The sequence below is a fragment of the Solanum tuberosum genome, unplaced genomic scaffold, assembly GCF_000226075.1.
Source record: "Solanum tuberosum cultivar DM 1-3 516 R44 unplaced genomic scaffold, SolTub_3.0 scf00618, whole genome shotgun sequence".
Lineage (NCBI taxonomy): Eukaryota > Viridiplantae > Streptophyta > Magnoliopsida > Solanales > Solanaceae > Solanum > Solanum tuberosum.
The window spans coordinates 115651-142546 of NW_006239532.1; the positions used below are offsets into that span (position 1 = coordinate 115651).

The following is a 26896-nucleotide window of genomic DNA, read 5'->3' on the forward strand; positions in this document are numbered from 1 at the left end:
TCCCATTTGCTAAATAAGAAGTCTATTTTTGTACAAAACCCCCTCTTGAAACTTTTATTTTGCAGGAAGCAATGATACTGCAGCTAGGGGATTGTGTAGCAATAGACTGAAATTGCTTGTACTGACATGTTCCATTTTAGTAACAAGTTTTAAAAATATATGATTTGGATCATATGGTTGTGTTACATGCCACTATGGTTGACCTTCCTTGAACTCACCACGGAGTTTTTAACTTAGTTACTTAGGTTCTGGAATTCCATCTCTAGTTGGGTTTTTCATTGAAAAAATGTGGTGTGGGTTCATATAGGCTCCACTTTGTATTAAGCAACCCTTTGCACTGAAACTTGTCCTTTTGCACATAACGTCTAATTATTCTTGATAAATCAAGGGGCAGATGAATAGCAAAATATGCCGCAACACTGTAGAAGCAGCACAAATCTATTTGTTATTAGTAAAACTATCTTATGATTTCTTAAAGGACGTGTAAAAAGGTAAAAGTAGTAGTCAAATACCCTTCGTGGTGGCCCAATGGTTTGGTTTGGTTTGGGACTTTAATGTTGGAGGCTTAAGTTCGAGACCCTTTACCAGCACAAGCAGATGGAGTAATTAGATAAAATCTCTGATTTTGTGCGAAATATACTTGTGGTCTTTTTCACTGATTTTTGTTACTGCAAGTATTGCAAAGGTAGAGCTCAACAAAGCTAAAAGAAAAAACAATCCTTTTTTATGTATAACTACTTTTGGTTCATATGTTTTCCTGTGTTGTTTTTATTTTACTACTTAAGTTTTTAAATTAGTCTTAATAAATTTTTAACCAGCTACTTATTTTCAGTAATTATGTAATAAAAAATAGTATGATTTTGTAGGGAGATACCTTGCTAAGTTAATTTTAAGAAATGATTTTGTTACTGCGAGTATTATAACTGTAGAACTCAACAAAGTTTAAAAATAATTGCATTTCACTTCATTTGCCGTATCAATTCTTTTGTTTTCCATTATGTTATTTTCCAACAATTCTTCACTTTTAAAAAAATCAACAATTGATACTAATTTTATATTAAATGGTAAAAGTTATTAATTCTGGACAGTGAATTGAGGTCTTGCTCTTAAGGCTTTAGATCTTTGGAAACAGTAGAATAGACATAAGAGTCATGACTATAATGACCTCAAGGGAGTCGTTTGATATGGAGGATGAGATACATAGAGTTATCCCATGAATCGAGATATCCCATCGGATTAGTTATCATCCATAGGTCAGCTTCACTGCATAGATATTCAATGTTCCACCTTCACTTCATAGCACGAAATCGAAAAATGTAATAAAAACCCCAACTGAGATGGCACTCAACAATTAACAGTAATTTCCCTAAGAACCAACACCCATTACTAGAATTTTCAATCAAAGATTCCAGTGCTGAAGCACTCTCATAAGATGATAAAGAAATGAGATTTGTCTTTATTAAGATATATATTATTATGAATTGCTAGTAACAATTGAAGGTATGCCACTATTTAGCAATTAAGACTAAAGAGGCAACTAAAATAGGTTTTGCTACATTAAGCAAAATCTGTTTATTCTACTCATTACAGATACAGGCCTCCAACTTAGGAGGAAACTAGTTATTACAAGGAGGGGGAATTGCAATCGAGTTTTAACTTGAGCAGGAAATACTCAGCCAACTAAAACGATAGCAGCTAACAACCTTGCAGAGAAAACAGAAGTAGCCAGTAATGAACTCAACGAGCCCGAGTCACAGCAGCATGGATGGCATCTGTCAGGTGTGGAATTGTCCTGGAGCTTAGACCCGCCATGCTAATGCGTCTGCAAAAATAAACATGTGATCCATGTCAAAGGCGTATCTGATAGTCAAGCTTCATAGAGGGGTTACCACAATTATATACAAACTAGTAAGAATCACGCTCTAGAAATGTTCATTAATACCATCATATTTTTCTTAGTGTTCCTGAAAGCAAAGGTAGAAAGTAACTACAAAAAGAACTAAGTGATATGACTGATGAGATTTTAACATGTTCTTCCCTACCCTCCCTTCCCACTTTCTGTTTTACCTTCCTTCCAAGGTAGTCACTGTCACTTTACTAGCTAATAAAATCACATTTCAGTTGATGGGGAGACATAATATTGTCTAATATGACACAAATAGAACGTTGTGACGTAGAAATAACATATTACCCATCTGATGTCATGTAGATGTGGTATTCTTTGGTCATGAAGGCAACTTGTTCTTTGTTAAGTCCTGTGAAAGTGAACATTCCAATCTGCTTGATAATGTGACTCCAGTCACCAGGGGTACCTGCAAATCAAATTGACATGAATATAAATAGATATACTGTTTTTTTTTAGAATGGAAGAAGTAGATATACAGTTCATGCACTGTTTGACATTTAAATGGATTAAAGAGTGCTTGGCCGGAACTAAGGAATTGACTACGTATATAGACATCATGATTCTAACACCTGATGTGCCGACAGAGAGTTGCAATGTTATCTTTTTTAATATAATGCGGATGGCGTTCAAATCAGAAACCTTGAGAGGAATATAGAAAGAATGAGATCTATCAAAAGACGACTTGATCAATAGTTTTACGTCACCAAAGGCACCACATAAAGATGCACTATGGGGTGGTTTTCTAAGGGTAGAAAATCCATAATTATGGGGTATTAGTTCCATTAGAACGAGCAATATTTGATGCAAAGAGAATACATAAGGACTTGATGAGAGCACTAAGGAAGATCGAGATGTGTTATGTTTTGGAGAAATGATTGAAATTGTCTAATTCCAGGTTTTGTTTGCTTTTACTTTTTCCTGGTTAACTTTTATTCAGGAGAATCAGCTTAGTACGAGTTGGTCTTTTTCATCAATTATGTCGGGCAAATGAGCTGGACATATTGCAGCAGATTCTATAGGCAGCAGTGTACGACGTTCATATGTAGTTTTCATATATAAGGACACCTAACATGAATGATCAAAATGAATAAAAAGAGCAGAGGCTGATGCAATACATATGGAAAACATGCATACGTGACTGCTGTCAATGCTACCTTTAGCGCGTAAAGCATCAAATAATTGCTGGCGCATTCTGATGATTCGATCAGCCATCGCTTTCAACTCAAGAGTCCATTCATGGTACAAGTTTCTGCAGGAAATTAGTGATTTATTTTGCAGAACAATGACTAAACCTAATTACTGAACATAAACTGGATTATTATATCATACAGAAACTAGGAAATGCCTTTCTAGTGTCCGAGAACCAATGTTCCTGATGGCTGATATATTACCTGTCTTTGAGGATTGTAGCAACTATTGACGCACCGTGAATTGGTGGACTGGAATACATTGGCCTAATCACCAACTTCAACTGGCTCTCAACTCTGCTAGCTACATCAGCATTTCTGCACACCTGCAGATTTGAGAAAATTCAAAAATATGCAACTGTCAGCAGAGTGTAACTGTGATAAACTACAATACATGATATTACGTGAACTGCCTCCCATAACAGATTAACAGGTTTTCCCTTCATTCTTTTGAAGATGGAACCGGATACACTACAAACTTTTGATATCTCTTAATGGCGAAATTTTTTAGGTTATGTTCTAGGCTGTCAAGTTCATATATTTTGAAGTAAGCTACAAGGGTTAAGCAGTTCAGCAGTTCATAACTACAACTCTAATGTGCCTCCACAGTTCAGCACCAGGAGAAAGGCCAATATAGAAAACAATAAGAAGTATAATTAGAATCAAACATGATTCGAGAAAAAGGAAGACAACACAACCAAAGAACAAATGGACATTCAAATGTTTCAGAATGAGGCACAGGTTATCATTTTAGACGTACTATGCTTAAAGCTCCGACACGTTCACCATAAAGCCCCATATTCTTTGCATAACTTTGAGCAACAAGTACTTCACCTCCATCTGCCACAAACATGCGAACAGACTGTGCATCTATATCTAGGCTTCCACTAGCAAACCCCTATAATATAAAAGTTAGATTATCAAGATTAATCAACATACATCAAACAAAATGTCTCATCTGAAAATGCTCATATAGAAAAAGCCAAAAAGCTCTAGCTTCAGTTTGTTGATGATTTTTCTTACCTGATATGCACTATCAAAGAAGGGTAGCAATCCTTTTGATCTCATCAATATCCTAATTTGCTCCCACTGATCTTTGGTTGGATCCACACCAGTGGGGTTATGTGCACAAGCGTGAAGTAACACTATCGCTCCTGACGGAGCAGATCCAAGGTCTTCCAACAAACCTGTCATGTACGGAAGGAAAACTTCATAAATAAGTCAACGTCACACAGACACAAGAACACAATATTAAAGTTGGTCCCTTAGGTTTGAACATACTGATTACAAAACATTAAAGTTTAGATGTGTCTTATATTCCACTATCATCAAGTAATACATCTATTTTCCTCCACTCACTTATTTTCTCACATAGCATTAGAGCCTCTATGATCATGTAGATGCCCAAGGCCTAGCTCAAGTGGCAAGAGGACTTGTGGCTTAGGTCACAGGTTCAAGCCCCACACCATGCAAAGCGAAGCCCGGTATTTAAGTGGAGATGGGTAGAGGGGAGGGCCCATTATCCACCAAGTTTAGAAGGCTGTGATTGGTCCAAAGGGCGGGTTCACAGACGGATTTCTCGGTTATCAAAAAAAAATAAAAAAATAGTCTCCCAACCAGAAGTCATTTTTTTCACAGTTCTACTATTGCCTTGTCCAATGCCCATTCCGAGGACACCACTTCTCTTTACTGTGACTACAGTCGCAACATCAAGCCTCTTTCCTGTGACTGTTTCAATAACCTGTGCCTCTTTTCTATGCAGCACCACGCTTCATTTCAATAATTTTTATGGTAACACAGCCTCTTTTAGATAGATTCCTGGCCTCTATCCTCTGGCCTTTCAGTAGCACCGCCTTGTTTTGACCAGCTTTATTTTTGTTCTTCCTCCTATGTTCTGACCATTACGACGGCAAAAATTTTGTTCAACATTTCAGCAACTACATTTTTTTCGACAAGATCCAATGATTTGTTGATCTAACTGGGTACTTTTCTATGTTTTCAGCATAAAAGTTGAGTTTTTTAGATGTGTGTTGCATTATTCCATTATTATCAAGTTACATATTTATCTCTCTTCCCTTATTTTCTCATGGGAAAATAGTTATAAGGAAAAAACACATAGGATTGATGGCTTTATAAGTTTGTCAAATTACTGGAAACAATTTAAATTGTGTTTTTACTATTTATGCAACCAAATAAGTGAAACACATTCAACCATTTGATTCAGATTTGTGATAATTTGCGATCAAATACCAGAATAAGACTGAAAAGCATCCATCTTTCCGGAAGAGATTAATAACAAACTGAATAGCCATAAATATATATCTACTGCAATAATATCATGTTACCTCACTGTCTTGTAGAAAGAAGTTCCGTACCTTGAAAATGGAGTCCACGGGTTGCTGGATCATAGTAGCGGTAACTCTTAACAGACAATCCAGCTAAAGTGAAAATTTTTGGGTGGTTTCCCCATGTTGGTTGGGGAATATAAATAGTACGCTGCAGAGAGAATTACATCAAGGTTAACTCGACCTCGATTGTGTACACATTCAAGCAAAGAATTGAAGGAAACAAAAATGGAAGATAAGGAATCAAAGCAGTTTTACTTGATGATAATGTTGAGCCAAAAATTCACCTCCAACCCTCAATGAGCCTGTGCCAGACAAGCACTGCACAGTTGTTACTCTGTTCTCTTGAATAGCAGGGCTGCTCCAAGCAAAGAAAGAAAAGATCATAAAATAAAGGTCACTGGTATAAGATGAATTAAACATTTGAAGCATATTAACAACTCTCTTTTAACCTTAATGTATATGAAGCAAGTCTAAAGTTTCAGCTGTCCTAAACTTAAAAACATCTGAAAGAGCTTGCTAGACATAAGATAAACCTGTCTGACAGCTCTAGACATTGATCTTACACTTCACCACATGCATCAAAAATGCTAATGCTCTAACCAAATTTTGAAACCACATTTGCAAATAGTTATCGCTTAAATTAGATTACACAATGAAACCACACAGAAAAATTGGGAGTACATCTGATAGCACCAACAACATGGAAGCAAACAATATAGAAGTGAGTGGCAGTTCCAAGAACAACTGACACATGGAAACATGGCGAGATGGGAAGTTGGCTAAAAATGTAATGTGGGCAGATGTTAATAGATACTTCACAAAGATTTACTGAGCAATAAATCAAACACTTGGTAACAAAGCCTTAATATTTCAAGGTACGCAACAACATACACTATTTATCTGCCTGCATATCTTATCTACAATACTAAACAGAGAATGGTAACTCTTGTACCTGTCAGCACCAAGTATCAGCTTAGCACTCAATTTATTGAAGTCTGCCAGCCCAACAATTGGAAGGTACTCTTTTATGCGAGACCTGAAGAAACCTTGAAGGTTAATCACATAGGTTTAAGAAAAAATATGGGTTCAAGTTTCTTGAAACGGAAAGCAAGTACCTATCATTTACTAGTAGCTGTTCTGCTTTTCTAACAACATTCAAAACAAGAGGTTTTCCTTCCTGATATCGCCACACAAAGGGAGAAAAAAAAAGGAACACATTAGTATTTTTAGCTGATACATTGGAATACAGCAGCACAAGCTAAGGATCCCTGTATTCAATAGACAACCAGAAAAACTAAAGAGATTCTTATGAAATCTGAGAAAGGAGTACTAAGCATCCACAAGTCCTTTGTCAATAATCCTCCTTCCCAACTATTCCTTCAACGAAAAGATATTAAGAAACTTAAATCCAATCAATTTACTCGGAAGCAAATAAAAGAACTAATTGTAGTCTGTGAGTGGAAAATCAACATGTCAACTTGAGAGATCCATTGTTTTGAGTACACTCGAAGTAAGGTTGGAGCAATTCATACCCCGAGAAATAAAGACTTCCATGACAAATTTGATGATGGACTCTAGTTTGTTAACAATAATATGATGCAATATTCTCTGTGATCTTTAGAACAAAGACATTTGAACCAAGAAGTATCAATTACTACTAGGTATGACAAGTAGACATCACAAAGTGACAAACTTAGTAGATATATAGAAACTGTATGGTCTGCTTTAATTTTGTTTTACTTCTCGGAAAAAAATCAGAACTGTTTAGTGTATTTGGCAATGATATAACAGGAAAATGGAAGCAATTTGAGTTTTATCACTTACTATGACAATATAAAGGTTGTTTTTTCCATATCAATTACAAGTTATGTAATCGAAAAACAGCCGAGTAGGCTATATTAAATTTTATCAGTTATGGCAACCCATAATCTTAAAAAGTTATTTCTTAGCAAAGCATCAGTCAAACACTTCAGCATTGGATGAACAGTTTAAAACCAAAATAACTCCACAGTCACCAAGACAATCACAAATTAAGAAACTAAAAAAGCAAATCCGTTGTCAATACTAATTTCTCATGTTTTTGGATTTCAATCATGGAAGAATCTAAATCATGATTGCTTAGCTACTGAAAACACTACTGCATTTATGACAAAAATGTAACAAAAAAATCAAGCAAATGGATGATCACCTCTGTCCTATATGCACCAACTCCCAAGTTCAACTTCACGGGGCTGGTATCTTTGTTGTAGGCAACAGTAACCTAATAACCAAAACATAACACCAAAATATGTCATCAAGACTTCAATCAATCTATATTTAAGATCTCAAAAAAGGCAAAGATCACAACAGAAACTAAACTAAAAGTAGAAAAAAACACACTTTTGGAAGATATTAATAACCGGTTTTCTATTTGTCCGCTCATTTTATGTGTAAAACAGAATCAGAAAACTTGATCCATGAATTTCATCTCTCCCCTCAATAAATTTTAAAAAACTACATAATTTCGAAAATTCAATCATTTCCATTTCCATCTATCGGAAGTGATCGAACTCACAAAAGCTTTATCATCCATTTTGTATAAAATAATATTAATATCTTTTAATAATAAAAATGGTTGTCCTTACAATTTTAAAAAGCTAAAATTCCTCCAAATTCAGCTCATAATAAGAAAAGTAAACACGAAGACTTAGAGATAGAGAGAGTTACGCCGAGAATAGGATCTTCGGGAGCGCGAACGATGTGAGAGAATACAGACTGTTTTCCATCATATCCTGATGTAGGAGCACCGACAATGGAGTGGTTGCTGTGACCTTCAACGGCGGTGGAGGACGACGGTTCAAGGTGCCTCGCCAGAACACTCAACCTCCGATCGGCGGAGGGTGACGGTGATTGTTGTGTGTGCATTTTAGTAGTATGGAACTTTTGCTTGCTATAGTACGCCTATCTTTTTTAAGTTCGTTTACTTTGGACAATGATCCGTAAAATCCTTTATATATATAGTAGTAGAAGGGGAAGGAGGAAAAGCTAGGGTGACGGGGTGGGTGATGGGATCGGTGTTATCTGATGACATGGCAGCTGTAGGGCCCATACTACTAACTGCCTATTTATTGGCATTATTAGATGGCGATAAGCATTCTAGATGAAGGAAGGACTTTTTTTTTTTATATCTATGTGGCACATTTTTCAAGAAATGAAGAATTTTGTGGATTACGTAACCATTTATTTTTTGCTTTCAAGCAAGGTGTTTGAACTTTGATATATATTGAAAAATTATTTTCAAGGGTCAAGATTGAATATTATTAACGGAAAAGATTGCGCCACATGTTCCTATTTAGTCTTCCGTTACAGTGAAGGCTCTAGTTTTTGGACGGTAGGAGCACCAATGTCCCAAAAGTATGACGGAGGGTATTTGCATACCATTTACGATAGTTCGGGATATATTTGTCCTTTTTCCTTTGAATTTTATTATAACTTGCTCGAGCCTAGACATATATAAAACTTCATTTTCTGTTTCAACTAATAACAAGATATTTGACCGGCACATAATTTTTAAATTAAAAAACATTTAAATTGTGATTGATCAGTAATTATTTTATCAAGGATAAAATATGAAATTACTATTTATCGTTGTACTTGTATAGTATATCCTAAAGAAGAACAGACTTATATGAAAGAACTTCTATTGGATCACCGCATGCTTGCTAAAAAAAAAAGTTAAAAGAGAGATATGTACAATGGTATTCCTCCAACACCTTGTTTGGATGATTGTTACGATTGTGTTGTATTGTATTATTAATTTAAATATGATATAGGTTTTAATTGTTACTTAAAATCTATTGAATTGTAACAACAAAAAAACTCGTTTGTACAACCACCAATTTGATGTAATCGCATTGTTACCTTAATATTTTCAGTACAATACAATACATTATGAAACAATATATAACGACCCTCCAAACAAAGTGTGATAATAGAAAAAGCTACGGAAGATAGGAATGTACACAATAAGCAATACATTACTCAACAAAAAGAAGTTAATTTGGTTTCCATCCAACTGTGACGTTGATCTTTGTATGTAAGTTTTCAATCCAACCCAATATATATTGTGGTATACTAGTCAATGACTTACTTTAAAAGTCATACTTTTGGTGATTGGAAGTGGCATATTTTTTTTTTATTTTTTTTGATAAGGTAAAGGTTTATTGACTAAGTATCAAGAAGGTACGAAAATCAAAAGTTACAAAAGACTGCTGGGAATATTCATACAGTCAATTACAACATTTCCCTAGCAGCTCCAAAAAACTCCATATATTGATCTATATTATCAAGGAAACTACTTTTACACCACCAAAACAAATTATGTAAACACTTGTTTTTAACTCTAGAAATATGGTCTTTTTGCCCATCAAAACAAGCTTTATTTCTTTCTAGCCAGATAGTCTAGAAGATGCACAAAGGTATAGTTCTCCATATTTGCTTCAAAGCTTTGTGTGTTCTCTGGTGCTGCCACCTCTCCAATAATTCCTTCACACACTGAGGCATGATCCAAGAGATCCCGCAAATACTGAAGAAAAATTCTCAACATTGTCTAGCTATTCTGCAATGCAGAAGAAGGTCATTCACAGTCTCCAAATCTTCTTCACATAAGTAACATCTATTACTTAGTGCAAAACCCTTTTTTTTGAAGATTATCCTGTGTAAGGCAAGCTCCCCTTGCTGATCCAACCAAAACAAGCTACCTTTATAGGTGCTTTAGTTCTCCAAATCCCTTTCCATGGCCAACTAGTATCCCAAAATCTTGTTTGCTTCTCTATAACACTTTTTAACTGAGAAGGTTTCATCATTACTAGCTATCCATACTAGTGAATCCCCCTTGTTCTGATCAATGTGGGTATAATCCAGTTGAAGGAGCAATTGACAAAAATCGTCAATTTCCCAATCATTCAAATTCATCTGCCATCCCGTGTTGGAATAAAAATCAGCCACAACTCCATCTTTGTTATTGCAACAACTGAAAAAAATAGGAAATTTGTGTTTCAAGCACACATCACCCGTCCAAAATCTAATTTTTGCTCCATTCCCCACCTCCAATTTGGTGAATTGTTGAAACTCAGCCCATAATTTACAAATCCCTTTCCATACTCCCCATCTAGTGTATGAAATATTTGAAGGGGGATTCCTGCCTTGTCTGCTACCATGGATTGCTTCAATTATTTTGATCTAGACCACCCCTTCGTTCCTGCTAAATCTCCAAAGCCACTTACACAACATGCTTTTGTTGTGCAATCTCAAGTTTCTAATTCTCAATCCACCCTCTTCCTTTGCACTAGTGACCACTTGCCATCTAAGTGAAACTTTTTATTGCTACTATTTCCTTCCCACAAGAACTTATTCCTCATAGAGTTAATCTTTCTTTCAATTGCATCAGGCATAGCAAATAATGATATTAGATAGGAAGGCATACTGTCTAAAATGTTGTTAATCAATGTGAGTCTTCCCCCAAGTGACAGATATTGTTTCTTCCAGGGAGTTAATTTGTTGGCACATCTATCCAAAATTCCTTGCCAAATATTATGGTCATTCCTTCTCACTCCCCATGGAAATCCAAGGTAAACTATAGGGAATTTTCCACCTGACACCCCAAAATATTTGCCAAGTCTCCTATACAGTCATCCGCATTTATACTAAATATATATACAACTCTTTCCCAGATTTACTTTCACTCCAGACAGTGCTTCAAAAATCAGTAGAATTCCTCTAAAGATAAAGAAATTGTTCTTTATCTGCCTCACAGAATAAAAGAGTGTCGTCTGCATACAAAATATTACATTGTTATAATTGTTTCTCCCAATACACAACCCCTTGATCCAACCCAATTGTTCAGCCCTTTTTAACAAGTTGCTCAACAATTCCATTATTAAAACAATAGATAAGGAGATAGGGAGTCTCCTTGTCTCAACCCTCTTTGAGACTTGAAATAGCCATGAGGACTTCCGTTTATTAAGATGGAAGTAGAAATACAGAATCTAATCCAGTCAAGCCATTTGTTCCCAAAATTCATCAACTTCATGACATTGATCAAGCAAAGCCCAATTAACATGATCATAAGCCTTTTCAAGATCAAGCTTGCAGGCTACACCTCTCTTCTTCATTTTCAACAAATGTTCCACACTTTCGTTGGCCACCAAAGCTGCATCTATTATTTGTCTACCTTTAATGAAGGCATTCTGATGATGAGAGATCAAATTGTCAACGACCAGTATCAATCTTTCAGCCAACAACTTAGCCAATATCTTCCTAAAAGACAAAGAGGTCTGAAGTCTTTTATCTCCACTGCTCCCTTCTTTTTTGGTATCAAAGCTATGAAGGTAGAATTTATGCTTCTAATTATTGTTATATCATTTTTCATGAAACTTACAAGATAATCGAACTGAATTCTGCAATATCAAGACACTAGCTGAACCCAGAGCTCTAGTTTTGAACTTCTTAACGAAAGGCAACCTTGTATTGTATTACTAGATTACAAAGCGAGAGAAAAAATTGTTTCTAGTCACTAATCAACAAAGCTTGGTAAACACCGGTTCTCAAAACCGAAAAAATCAAAATACATACTCTCATTCAACTTTCTGCATTTTCCTCAGTACAAAAATGAAAGCTCAAAGTAAGTTAAACGCTACTGATACTATAACATAGGAAGGTAGCTTACTCCAGCTTTATCCTGTCAATATCAGTCATGATCCCTTCAAGCTGAAAAAAGAAACGAAGAGCATATGCACGTTGCATGAATATGTGGCAAAATAAAATGAATAAAAACCATGGCTGAAAATGCTTATACAAGAATTACCTTCACAATCTGACGCAAAAAGTAATCACCATACTTCTTTGCTGACTTAGATTCTACTACACGGACCATATCCTGGAATGAAAGACATTGTGAATCACTTTGTCAGAATGTATGACAGTGTTTACTACCTTGGGTTAGAAGAATAAGCACAGTAAATATCAGGCCATATTGGATTCTACATGCATTATTTTGAATATGATTGAACAAGATTAAAGACCATAAAACCCCAGGCACATTACCTAGACTATATCAAATAAATAATGTTGTCAGCCACCAATTACCCAATGGAGAAAGGATTAAAGGAACAAGATAACAAGATTTTTACATAATATGTTTCTTACTTCATCAATGTAGAAGTCCACATCGGCGTTGGAAATTATCTTGCCATCAGAATCGACAGCATGTGTTTTGTGCTTGTATGTCATCAAAACCGCCCTGTGTAACGTTGAATTCAGTATATATGCCCACAAATATATATATCACAGCTGAGAATTTGCATGATAACAAACCACTAAATGCATTAGATATTTGAGACCTTAAATTGGGTTCATCCAAATCCATGTAATTTGCAAGCTTCCCCATGGAGATTGTTGAATATACTTTCAAATAGGTCCTAACACCGGCCAATAATTGTTGCTGCTTCACTTCATATAGAAACATCTTCAATTGTAGCCTATAGGCATCCTGAAGAAGACAACATAACTAACTTAATAACGATGACAGCTGTGTAAAAGCTGAAGAAAATATGTCATGTGGTGGGAGCATACAAAGCCATCATCTGTGATGGTTCAAATGTGCAGTCAAGAAATAAGAAATATGGAGCAATAGTACACATAAAATACACAAGGATACTTGTAATGGGGATTGGAGGAGCAAATTGGATGTAATCAAAGTTAACATTTCTAGAAATACATGAACATTTGCATGGAGGATTGAGGAGAACAATCTGTATCTCTATATCTTTAAACTAAGCTTGCAGGTGGGATAAAAGGCCCAGAAATTAAGTCTAGTTAAAATAGGTACCTGGTTGTAATTTACAAGAGGCTCCTCAAAACTTGGAGCAGAAGGAGTAATGAACTTAGGGCATGCATATGAGAAGAGCTCGTCATAGAGTGCAGATGCCTCCTCGTCATATCTCAGCATTCTCGCCATCTTCTCACCATACTTCTCCCTTAATTGAGAATTCACAGTTTCTTCAACAAGTTTCACTTGAGGGCACAATGACAAAGCTATAGCCAACAGGGCATACATCTGCTCATTTTTCTTCAGTATCTGCTCATACTGGGGTGACTTCTGGTGATACTGCTTTGTCTTATAAATATATAGAAGGATTTTGTTGAACTCATGGATAGCCTCTACATACCTGTAAAATGGCGAACCCATTTTCCAGATTAGAGGAAATAAAACTACTCTGCTAAAGCCAAACTAAATACAGCTAGAACTTCGAGCACTCGGAGATTCGTCAGGTGGCTCCTTGTTGATTGAAGATTCCCCCCACCCACCCCACCCCCACCAAAGAATGAAATCTAATCATTGTGATCAAGAAAACGAAAAGATCATCCGACCTCCACTGTTATTACGAATTAACTGTAAACTAAAGCAATATCTTACCTCAACAAAGATTAAGTGGCCAATAATAAGCAACAATGCCAACATGTTCTCCAATTCGAGAAAAATTACATTACCTAACCGTTGAGTTAAAAGTAAAGCGCATACTACTTTCTAGGGTGGCAAAATCAAACCCAACCCGCACATTTATTAGCTCAACCCATTTCAACCCATAAAAAATTGGGTTGATATGTAACCTAAACTGACTCAAGAGAAATCTTGTCAAAATATTTAAAAAAAAATATATATATATATATTTTTAATTTGATATGTTATATATTAGCCATAATAAAGAAAAAAAATTATTAGGTACTAAAATGTTTTAAAAGAACAAATAAAATAATTAAACTTCGTAAAAATTGGGTTGGGTTGGGTCTTGACCCATTCTATGACCTACTACTTGACCCAACACATTCTGATCCAAGCAAATTTGATTGGGTTGGGTCTTGACCCATTACAATCCAACCAAATTTGACCCAACCCGCTTAATTGCCACCTCTATTACTTTCTACTATCAGACAGTAGTTGCAAAATACTCTTTTGCCTCTACTGTACATTTTCTTCAACTCCCAATGACAAAAGACAACAGTCCTTCAAAAACTTCAGCTAGTTCATTTAATTTTATTATAACATCACAGACCAGCGATTTTGCGCAAATATGAAAGGAATGCATATTTTAAGATAGCATGTTAGTAAATTCTTGACTAAATAAAAGTACACACAATCATACAGAACTGTGCAGTACATGTGACAGAAATGCAAGAGTTTGGAGAAAATAATGATCAACATACCTCCTCAACATAAGATTAGCAAAACCATAGTGATATATTGTGGTTATGTGGCTCCCAATAACACTGGTGTAAACACCCTGTTGAGTTATGTCAATTGGACGTAAGCACTTCAGGCCAGTATGATAATCACCCAACAGACAATGAACTCTGAGCAAGCCTATCATGCTGAAATAGCCCAAAACCTTCAAGACATTACTTCCACCACTGTAATCATACCCATCAGTAGCAGTAAACTCTTCAAGACCTTCCTTTTCCCTCTCCAAGATTTGGATTATTGTAGATTTCTCCACAAGGGCTTGTAAGAAATTGAGAACACCGTATACATTCCAAGCCTAATAAACATCATTATTAGAGAGATTTTTTAGACAAGTAGGTCATAAATGGTTTATTAAATCATAATAAAGAAATACGTTGGTAAAAACAAACATCTTAGATGTCCAAGTCAGGCTTTGACAGCCAATCCAATCTCTTCACCTAATGACCACTTTGCACTGTAATGATTAACATCCATCAATACCATAATTTTCTCCCATCATTAAAATCAAGTCTTGCCCACAGTGGTGAAACCAGAAATTTTGCTGAGGGTGTTCATTAACTAATATATACCTACGAAAAGTAAGTTGCGACCTATATACTTGGTATAATTTCATATATGTACAATGTAATTTTTCGATGAAGGATGTTCAATTGAACACCCATCACTTTACGTGGGGGCTCCACTATTTGCCCATTCATGAATGAACACCATACGTCAATGTTTGACCTTAGAGACCAGCTACAAGCAGTTCTTACTCAATCACGGCAATGTATGACTATATCTATAGCTAAAAGGAAACTACTACTCAAAAGCAACACGTCAATGCCCTGGATAATAAACTGCAAACAGATAAAAGATGCCACAGACGAATGATTTATAAAAACAAATACCAGATAAAAAATGCTTGAGAACAATGTTGCAGGATTTACAGTAATGCTACAGATTATGCACACACTCATAATACATGTAACCAATAACAATTCAAGTAACGCAGATCACCACACAGTCAATGTTGTAATATTCAAACATTTTTCCTAGTTTTATCTAAAACCAAGTCATCACCAAAGTTAAAAGAGTAATTATGCAAACAATAATGAAAAGCAAGAAAAAGGTTATAAATATCCTTAAAAGTAAAATAGCGGACTAACTGAACAAATTTCAAAAGTATATTATAGAAAGCATATTAATAGGTTTAACTATAGGGAAGAAGAAAAGGCATGGTAATCTATCAGCTATACCTGGTCGAACTGCCTCAGCAATGCAATCTCCTCTGCAGTTTTGCTCTTCATCTTTGCACGGTATTGACAGAATGCCTGGAATTGGTATACAAACTCATCTACCATGTCCCACAACCACTGGTTTGGCAATTGCATGTTAACCACACCATGCAGCACAACCTACAGCAATGCACAGTTTACATGTGAAACTCTAGATTCATATTACAAGGCCAATAAATGCACAGCCATTGTTCCACAGAGTCAACTTAGCATACTAGCTACAAAAATCTATACAGTAAATAAAGTGCATTCTTAAATAAATAAAATACGCTCTTCCTGCAAGACCCACATAGTACTGCCCCACCCTTGTCCATTTTACAAATAGATGCTATTGACCTAAAGTGGCTTCCCAAAAAATGGAGTGTATATATATATATATATATATATATATACAATTAGAAGAAACGAGACAAGGAAGAGAGGAGAGATTGATTTATACAGTTCAAACAGTCTTAACAGTTCTCAAAGTACAAACATTCTAACATCACTATGCAAAGAATTTTTTTATATAATACTTGCTCGTAAGATACAAATAATTAAGAACCCCAAGAGCTAATATAGTAACAAACAATCCGTTCTGAATACAATTTTGAAAAATGATTCCTTTAGGCTTATGGAGTATGATTTATAGGCAAAGTAATCACAGGTTTAGTGATAGGGGAACTTATGTCATCATCTCACTCTATTATAGGTTGTAGGTTGTTTTTCTAGCTTAGGTAAAATACAATGTCTGCCAGTACCAACTTATATATATATATATATATATATATCACAAACATAATTACAAGCTTTACAATATAGCTATATACTTTAACTGAAGTATATCATGCTAGAAAATTGATTCATTGCCAGAAACCATAATTGAGTCACCAATATCAAAAAATTGTTTGAACTCCAAATATGAATCTACTATTTGCAATCGCATTACAATACCAGGCCTAAATTGTATAGACTTGCTAGGAGTCTTTTTAGTCATTTAGTATATGGTTTTAGTCTATATGGAGACATACATCAATTAAAAATCTAAGAACAAACAATCCCAATAATTGAGAATTGGGGGAACACGGCGGATTGAACAAAATGGATTCATGACACCGACGCCAATTAGCTTGGAATTGAAGCTTAGTAGTTTTACTGAGCTCATTGAATAACACAAAACAACGCATCAAAAAAGAATAAAAAGGCGACATATTTAAAAACCTGGAAAAGGCTGCAATAATTATCCCACGAATCAATCCGCTGTCTAAGAGTAGGAGAAAGTCTAGCATACAAGTGACGGAACCACATCTCACGGTAAAGCAAGCAGAAGACATGGTCATTATCAACGTAAGGCGCAACGGCATCAACAGAAGGCCAGGGAGTTTCCTTAAACATACGCTCACTCAATGTCTGAAAAGAGGTCTCATACATCTGGTGAATCTCGTAAACATTCTTCTCTCTTATGTGCCTATACAGATGAGCCACGAATGATTTTACGGAATCTGGCACGAAATTCGGGTCGTACCCGACTGCATCAGTTTGTTGTGGGTACCCTCCTTCTTCGTACTCGTAGGGAGCTGCCATTGTTGAGCTTCAACGCTGAAAATCGAAAATCAAGGGTTTAGGTTTAGGGCGAAACTGATTAACAGTGGTGAAGAAGGGGTGGTAGCAGAAAGTTTTGGATGTTCTTGACCTAAGGAGTATAGTGGAGAAGATGGGCTAATTGGGCTTTTAAGATTTTGGGCTTCTACAAATATTTGCGGCCTGCTTTTGGGGGGGAATTTAGCAAATAGTCACTTAATTACGTGTTATCAAACATTAGCCACCATTTTAAAAGCTATTAACATTTGATCATATTATATGGAAAGAATTGTGAATAAAAATATTCTTACTAAAAACGCAAAATAACTTTAATACAGTGTTTGTACCACATGATACTGAACTTCAATAATTGTCTGTGAAACTCCAACAGTGTGCTGGAATTTCAGCATACTTTGTTGGAGTTCAACCATTACTTATGCGTCCGTTTCCATGTCATTTTCAGAAATCAAACCTTGAATAGGAAATTTTCTGACTCAGATATTAACTTAAGTTATGCTCTGTTGTTCATTACCAAAATTGGAATTCAAGTCTCAAGGGTAACTTAGAGTTCGACGGCAACGATGAAAAAATCATATTTTCATGACAAAGTTTGTTTCAAGAATTGTCTAAGCCACTCACGATGGTATCAACAATCTTTAATCATTATGCTAAGTTTTGCTTTCTCGAACTGTTTTGAGTGTAGATATACCACTAAATATTCATCAGCAAGATGCATATAGCAAGTTGTAGAATTCGAATACGAAATTTAGGGAATGAAAAATTGGGTTTGCAAAGTAATTCCCTCAGAATCCAGTATTAGAGCTGCTTATTCTTCCATTTGGGTGATGTAATATGGTGACTCGTTTAAATAGGGAAAATTACTAAAACATGATACGTATATTTTTTGTATCACTTTAACTGTGTTGTATATCATCCAAAAATAGATGCTATACACTAATTTGTGCTCGTTCTAGATGTCAACACTTATATATCAAGTGGTACGAGGACAAGACAACTACAAGGAACTACTCCAAAATTCAGTATCAACAACTAAGCAACGCTCATAGGAATACTATGAATCGTGCATTAGTTAGTCTACTCCAAATCAATTACTGAGAGGTTCCTACATGCTTCTCCTTCCAACTTTACCAGCCTTCCACCACCGAGAAAATCAATGTTCCCTCATACTAACTATACAAAACCTGAAACTCTACCAAAATGAACCGATGCTGCAGCACTCATGCTCAGTTCAAAAGTTCTGCTATGCAAGCGATTGGGTAAGATATCACAAGTTAGACCTTCCACAATATTTCATTCACTGCTCGAGGCATCCAACAGGAGGAAACTTCATATTATTGTCTTAGCCGGCTAGAGATGGTACGAGATAAAGCTGGAACTTCCTGGTAGTTATCAGATTCATCCTCCTCATCCGAGGACAAGAAAGAAGGACCCATCCATGCCTTGAAACTTTCATTCACACGTCTCTCTACATCTGGTGTGACTTCCATTGGATTTGCTTCAAGCATTTCTACTCCAAGATTGCGCCCACTGAAGTCACTTTCATCAAGAATTACAGCAGCTTTTCTTCTTAGAAAGAAAGCAGTCCCTCCATATAGAATCACCAGCCCCCATGAAGCAATCTCGTAACACCAAAACAAGGGTGCTGAGCAGCTGCTCCCCAAAGTGAGAAGGGTAGAACCAAGAAACAGTGCAAGCAGACCAAATACGATAGCAAAAGCAACATTGAGAATTGATAGACAGCGCACTCCACCTGTTAAACATAATGATGAGTTGTTAGACACACAAGAATAGGAGATAAAATGAATAAATCAATCTTCCCAGCGGAGGCAAAAGACACTAGGTGCTCCATCTATCCAAGCCTTAGTGGATTGGTGGATAGAGTTACCCGGTACATGTGATGATGGGAGGTAGCAAGTATCCCATGGAATTAGTCAAAGTACGCACAAGCCGTCCCGAACACTATAGTTATTATTTATTTTTAAAAAAAAGGGAAAAGAAACGAGTAAATCAATCCATAATTATTACCCACCAGCACACGTGCAAAAAGGCAGGGAAACAAGAGCACCCTTCCTTCCACGGTAAGCAGTGAAACAGACAAAACTCAGATATCTAACAAATGTATTAAACCGTCTCTGCATACGTAATTCAAAACCTTCTATCACGCATGTTAATAATCTTACAAAATTCTCCTTACATAGATAAACGGTAGCTCAAATATCCTAGTTTCTGGGACCTGAATCCTATCCATTAATACTGTTCAAGTTGGTTTTACCTTCAGAATGCATTAAAGAAATGGAATACGTTCTGAAGTTGCCATCTCACATTTTGCAGACCTCATACTCCTTTATCAATATTATTAGCAAGTTCATGGAATACCAATTACTGGGAGATTGTAAATGAATCAACAAGTTCATGATGAAAGCTCAACTCGACTTAGGTTTGTACCTCCCGGGAGTATATGGGCCCACCCCTCTACCTTCCTCCCACATTAAATACACAAGCTCAACTCCTTTATAAAACCTAGCACTCCATGTCTCTCAATAATTTAACGGGCTGCACTCTGGAAAGCTCAGATCGACTCATTTAGAGTTTAAAAAGACACATTCACCACCCAACAGTTTCCTCCATAGATATAAAAGGTAAGTTATTCCTGACTTAACAGTTTTGATTCCCCAAACTCTTAAGTGATAACTAAGCAAATAACTAGGATATTAAAGAAATAGCCAAATGACCCTCCCACCTATTATTGGATTTCTAACTACACACTTAGACTTAACGGGGGTTCTATTACCCACTTGAACTATTTTAAAATGAAATAAATAACCCCTTAACTGTTGAGTTGCATAGCGAGTGCATTTCACTCTCTCAAAGAGAATGAGTTGACTATTTTTTCTTTTTATTTTCTTTCTCATCTGCTTTTGCTTTGGCTTTTTTCTTTGTTTTCTCTCTCTTTATCATTATCTATCTATTTTTCTGATCTGAAATTTGCCATGGTAGGAGTTTGAAGATTTTCCAACTTCCCTCTTTGGAGTCCATCCCCTAATTAACCCTTAATCTAAATCACTTATCAGACTTTTTCTTCTCTTGGTTAGATTTCGTGTCTTCACGGGACAGTGCTTTTAATTCTTTGAAGAAAGACACTTTTTTTACTTTTAAATATAAATTCAATCACTTTATATATTGCAGAGGGTTTACGTTGGATTTGTTTGTTGTAGAAGACTGACTGAGCTTTAATTTGCATTTAATTCATCGACAAGATAGGAAATACTCTGGGGGTAAGTTTAGTTGAATATTTTTATGGGTATTGAATAATGGCTGCTGAAGAAGACAAAAGTAATATTTTTTGTGCAGCTTTGAGTAGGTGAAGGAGGTGGAAGAGTTAATGGTGAAAGCAGGGGAGGTGATAAAAGGCGGAGGTAGAGAGGAAGCTGGTGGTGGTGGTGTAGATTTCTCAGACTGTAGTGGTGGGGAGGTGGAGAGGATGGAGGTGGCGGTGAATTCACATTTCCCTGCAACTGCACTAGGCAATCAAATCTTCAACAAAAATTAAGTCCTCCCAAGCCTCATGTCATCTGTATTGTATTCAAATTCCCCAATATGTACCAAATCGAAGTTTTCACAAAGAATTAGGGTTGAAAAAATGATTGAGGACGAAAGGAAGAAGAAGAAGGAGAAAAAAGTAAATGAAAAAAAAGGAGAAATTGGTGAAATACACATGTCAAGTGTATGTGTTTCTACCACAAGAAACATGACTGGTTATAGCATTTTAAGGGGTTATTTAGTCCGGGGGGGTTGATAGGACCACCATAAAGTATAAGTGTGTAGTTGGAAATTCGGTAATAGGTTGGGGGATCATTTAGCTAATTTCTCAAGATATTATGAACGCACTTTTTGTATTCAAAAGAGTAAATCAGAAAAAGGACACAGACAAGTTGAAGAACAATCCCAAAGTTAAATTATCTCCAGGAATGAACTCAAGCCCAAAATGAACACACTGAGTTGAGCTCACACTCCAGTTTCCTACAGAAATTTAAGCCAGCCTAGTTCAAGCTAGCTCTTCGCTCGCGTTGACAATCAAGCTCAGCTCGTATAAATAACCTAGATCTAACCTCCAAGGCTCTCCTTAGCTCGACTCATTTTTAGCTTTACCTGTAGCGTGTAAGAACATTTATGTCATAAAGATAGTCCTAACAGGTCAAAGTTATGGATTCCTTCTTAGATGATCTAAAATTCTTTTGAAAAGCTCATAGCAAGGTGTACACGTGATATAAAATATTACTCCCTAGTCCCTCCATACCAATTTATGTGGCACCATTTGACTTGGCACAAAGTTTAAGAAAGAAAGACTTTTGAAATTTGTGGTTTAAAACAACCCTTAGCTATTTGTGTGGCTATAATCATTTCATTAACGGTAAAAGGAGAATTTTAAAGTTAAGTTGTTTCTAATTATTGAAAGGTGACATTCTTTTTGGGACAAATTAAAATGGAAAGTGTGTCACATAAATTGAGACAAACGGAGTAAATTATTGACCACACACTAGGACTATTGCAAAAATTATTAACCACACACAAGGACTATTGCAAGGTTATGTATTGTTTCATTATATTCTGCTCTAATTTCTCAAAAGTATCTATATTCAGCTGTAATTTCGACCACCAAAGACATTCCTCTCGCCTTGTTCCATTCGCAATACTACTTTTTCTATGCACTTCTAGCTTTGCTCAACGTTTAGATTGTAGTAACCAGAACTTTCACTTTACCAAGAGATTCTAAAACTCTTAACATGAAACAAGTATTAGCATGATCCACCTCATAGAAAAAGACGACGCCAGCTTACTTGGCAACATTTCTGATAGATACAGACAATTGCTTTCCTTAGATATCAGAGGTGTTATTCAAATACCTTGATATTGTCATACTTGAGCAGAAGATTTATTATTTATAAATTACTCCAAATTCACAAAGTGAAGTAAATCAAACATGTCTCCTTTGTAGTCATAGTAATTACTTTAGACGAGAAAAAAAAAGCATCAAGAGCTAATTAGACTTCCATGAATACATGAAAAATGAGCAGTTATAAGTTCCAGTCACGGAAAGAACTGGTTCTTTCATAATTTCAACTTGGTTTGGACAAAATCTAGCTCTACATTTTTCTGGTTGACATCTAAACACTTGTACAGCAAAGGTTTGATAGTTATTACAATATTATTCAATCACGGGAAGTATGGTAAACTTCTCTTCATTATAACATCTTTGAGAGCTCGTCGCTTTTGTACCTTCCAATTTTAAGCAGTTGCAAACTTGCTACAACAGTGGGTTACTTAAGCTTTGATTTGTACTACTGCAGATAGCTCCTTATTTCGTATAACAAACTTAAATAACCCTAGTCCGTTAAGGAAAAAAACTGCTGAAAAGGAATCGATGTTTCTTCAACCAAACTCTTGAATTTGGGTTTTTTTCTTCCTAAAACCAGCTAGAACATAGAAATACATACCACAACACAGATAAAAAGTAGAGAAAACAAATGGACAGAAAAACAATTGAATCTGTTCATCGATGCACAATAACATCAGCGAAAGGACCTAATATCCGCTGGTATGAGGACAAGCTCAGATAGATTTTGCACATGAAGTTTTAGTACTTAGGGGGAATTTGACCTTGAAGTTTTGGTACTTGGGGGGCATTTGACCTTGAAGTTTTGTACTTTTTTTGGTGATGAACTTCAAAAAACATGTTTGGCCATAAGATTCTGGAATTTTCAGGAATTTGAAAAACACCAAAAAACTGGTTTTACTTTTTTCACTCCAAATTACTCTCAAAAATTCAAAAAAAAACTCCAATTTGTATTCATGGCCAAACACAACTCCAATTTTCAAATATCATTTTTCACTTTGAAAACAAAAACTTACTTTTTTCAAATACTCACAATTTTCAAGGCCAAACGCTCCCTTAACCTCTTGAGCATTATTTTATCCACAAACATTACAAGCATGAATCATTCCCGACAAGATCGTTTTTACACACCAATAATTTAAAAGCCTTATCCCTGAAAGGAAACATGATATCACCCACATTTATAAATACACAGAACTAGAAAACTTGAAATGTCTAAGTCAGAAACAAATCTGCCGCAGATTCTCCGCCCAAAATAGCTGATATCCAAAACAGTTCTATTTACAAGAGCAGCATCTATTTGCAACCTTCCTACGGGCAAATACAAAATCTAGTATTCACTCAACTAGCGCTATGCTTAAATGCAGTGAAAAGAGGCTCAGTTTCATGGGGAAAATAATATAATACAGTTGATGCATAGAGCTTAGAAAGGAAAGGGAGGTAAACGAGGAATCCCTTCGACATCAGATATTTTCTGGAAGGACAGAAAAATTAAATGCCTTTACTTCCCTACTGATTGTTATAACTAGAGTACTACCCTTATTGGAGGTAACATGAACCAGAGGAAAACATATAATTCAAGAAATATACCCCTTCTGGAAGCACAATAGTTATTCTCAACAACCTTCAAGCATCCATGTCTCATCGGAGCAGCATACGCGACCATAATACCTGCAAAGTTTGAAGTCACTTCATAATGCAGAAACAGTGAAAACTGTCATCTTCTACCTCTCTCTTTTTATTCCTGATAAGTCAGTTATAGTTGTAGTTCTTATACAATTAAACAACTAAAACTGGTACCAGCACACTTTGAGCCCAGACACACAGTCCTGTTATTTGCACCCCAATTTCAGTGACGATTGGATGCAAAGAAACAACAGAGGAAAGAAGAAGGCAGTAGAATTGCCAATGTATTTTTGTTGTACCCATTACGTGCATGTGTGTAATAAATTCTTAATTCTCATCAATCTCCATCCTTCCCTTCCTAACTGAGATAGGATTCACTTTTGCAGACATTTACAAGATGAGGAGAGTTGAGACCATTTTTATATTTAAAAGGACGGAAAAATATATGACTTCCCTTCATTTCAAAGTGCGAGGAGCGACTCAAATTTGAAAATTCTCCGTATCGGAACTCATGCTTGAACAAAAATAGGTTAGTTTTAGCCTCCAAAAACTATGCTCGTCAGGAAAGATTGAGCATATATCCTTTAAAGTTTAAATAGTCTAAAAATAAACCTTTTTCATCTCTAAAGTTCATAAACTTGGCCTCCCAAAGAGCCTAGGTCCAGTTAGGTTTTCAGAGACATTGAAATTCCAATACAGCATAGACTACAGAAATATAAGATTTTAATGAACTTTATCAGAGTTAATCAACTGATCAAAAAGAACTTCAATCAGAGTTAACCATCAATTATCTATATTCACATGCAGTCTCAGAGCTACATCCTCATTCATAGCTTCTAAACATTCTTTTTCCATTTCACATACATGTTGCAGTTTATTATAACCAGAGATGTCTTCCTATATAAACATTTCCACACATCGTGAACCTTCAAATCATTTGACAATCCAGTCTATACTTTTCATTTTCTATACAATATCTAGGGGAACTATCCTCAGAAAAACTAACTGCAACTAATAGGCCCAACTCAGGTAGAAGAGACAATAAAACAATAAAATCCCTGACTATCTTATCTGTGTAGCTGTCATGGCATCACTGAAATACACATTCTACTCTTAGAATGTACTAACAAGGTCAAAACTAGATTGAAGCAAAAATTACTTCTTATTTCCCTAAAAGAGTAAACAGATTTAAAGTTTGTGCTATTATCCAAAGATGCACAACCACATTTACCCTATAATGTTCCGAAGTCCTCATGTGCAATTAGTTAAACTAATAAGGCCGCGAAAATACACATTGTACTCTTCAAATGCAATAACAAAAGTAAAAAAGAAGATGCATTCATTTTACATCTCATTTGACTAAAAAAACTGATACTGAATACGCATAGAGTACAAGCTAAACAGAGCAATTAGATGCGACGGCGAGGCCAAAAATATGAAACAGGCAATCTCTTTTTCGAATTCAATAACAAACTCAAAATTAGGTTTACTTCTTATTCGCCCTAAAAGATGAAGACATATAAACCATGTGCTATCACATTTTCAAACATAAAATATTTCTCACATCTACTCACCTGCAATTAGATACACTGCCGATACCGCAAAAATGAACGTTGAAGGAATGAACACAACCATCCAATAGTAATCCACAATCTCCTGATTCGTTAGGTAAAACGCACCAGGAAAACTATCCGAATCACCAGCAGTACCAGTACCAGTACCACCACCACCACCTTCAGAACCACTAGCAGCTATATTAGTAAAATTAATCGAAAGCGGCTGAATACGATAGTCACCACAGAAAGGCCGGCGGGCAGGATCGACAGGAAACACTATTTTCAAGCTGATTATAGTACAGACAATAATAGCAAGTGATATTAGGGTTAAACTGCAGATCACAAACGGCCTTTGAAGACGATTAAATGCCTTGTCTTCCTCACGAAGACACTCGTATTCGTGCTTCGGCATAAACGCTTGCCGGAGTGCTTCTCCGATTATCGCCATATTTTTTTTTCCTTCAACAACTGTAGAAAGACATGTATCGTATGTATGAAGAGTTGTGAAGGGGAAGGAGAATTTGGAGAGCTGGTAGGAGGAGAAAATTGTGGAATCAAAATGGGGTTTGAAGGGGGAAATGGAAATGATAGTTGGTGCGGGTGGGTTTGGGGATGATGGATGGTATGTTCAAAGTTAGTTTGTTGCTTTTACCTGCCTTCAGATTTAGCACGGTCACGCGTCTCTTCGCTTTTTTTTAACTTTTGTATTTATATCATGATGGCATGAATTTAATTTGTGTTCTTATGCGTGAAGGATTGACTATGTTTCCCAAACTAGACGTGATTTTTAACTTTGGAAAGTTAGCTAGTAATTGTGATTCATGTAATTATTAAGATATTAATTACATATTGTAATAATTATAATGATCAATTTGTATATTAATTGTCATAATTATAAAATATTATTTGATCTTCAAGTGTAACTGCGTAGTTAGATTGAATTTTAAAATAAAATTAATTATCAAAATTGAAAGGTAACATTTGACAAAATATGTGCCATCAAATTGATACTATTTTAATTTACTTAATTGCAAAAAAAATATGAAAAGCACACATTTTGTAAGATTATCGTGATACTTTTTCGAGAAGAGATTACTATCCTTTCTGAGATGCCTGATTGGGTTACATTAATAAAAAATCTTCAGAGCATTTGATAGTACAATTCAAGGTGATGATAATTCATCTTCTAAAATCATTCTATCTCTGTTTGTCGCCTCGAGCGAGCACTTTAAGGCCCTCCA

At 35.8% G+C, this 26896-nt stretch overlaps 3 protein-coding genes across 3 annotated transcripts; all 3 read right to left on the reverse strand.

The window, feature by feature from the left end:
- Positions 1 to 1433: 1433 nt before the first annotated feature.
- Positions 1434 to 8418, reverse strand: LOC102589321 (aspartate aminotransferase, cytoplasmic). Its single transcript, XM_006366150.2, has 12 exons — positions 8148 to 8418; positions 7630 to 7701; positions 6557 to 6618; positions 6394 to 6477; positions 5697 to 5796; positions 5469 to 5589; positions 4117 to 4280; positions 3854 to 3991; positions 3298 to 3419; positions 3061 to 3155; positions 2192 to 2312; positions 1434 to 1822 (listed from the first exon to the last, which is right to left on the reverse strand). The coding sequence occupies exons 1-12, from the start codon at positions 8343 to 8345 to the stop codon at positions 1738 to 1740; spliced, it is 1362 nt and encodes a 453-aa protein (XP_006366212.1). The 5' UTR covers positions 8346 to 8418; the 3' UTR covers positions 1434 to 1737.
- A 3477-nt stretch (positions 8419 to 11895) lies between these two features.
- LOC102589649 (eukaryotic translation initiation factor 3 subunit L-like) lies at positions 11896 to 17664 on the reverse strand. The gene is made up of 8 exons (XM_006366151.2): positions 17199 to 17664; positions 15960 to 16118; positions 14685 to 15016; positions 13309 to 13648; positions 12821 to 12969; positions 12627 to 12720; positions 12286 to 12357; positions 11896 to 12188 (listed from the first exon to the last, which is right to left on the reverse strand). The coding sequence occupies exons 1-8, from the start codon at positions 17559 to 17561 to the stop codon at positions 12144 to 12146; spliced, it is 1554 nt and encodes a 517-aa protein (XP_006366213.1). The 5' UTR covers positions 17562 to 17664; the 3' UTR covers positions 11896 to 12143.
- Positions 17665 to 18440: 776 nt separating this feature from the next.
- Positions 18441 to 26344, reverse strand: LOC102589985 (uncharacterized). The gene is made up of 3 exons (XM_006366152.2): positions 25674 to 26344; positions 24064 to 24144; positions 18441 to 19329 (listed from the first exon to the last, which is right to left on the reverse strand). Exons 1-3 carry the CDS (start codon positions 26101 to 26103, stop codon positions 18911 to 18913), a joined length of 930 nt encoding a protein of 309 aa, XP_006366214.1. The 5' UTR covers positions 26104 to 26344; the 3' UTR covers positions 18441 to 18910.
- Between the last annotated feature and the right edge of the window lie 552 nt (positions 26345 to 26896).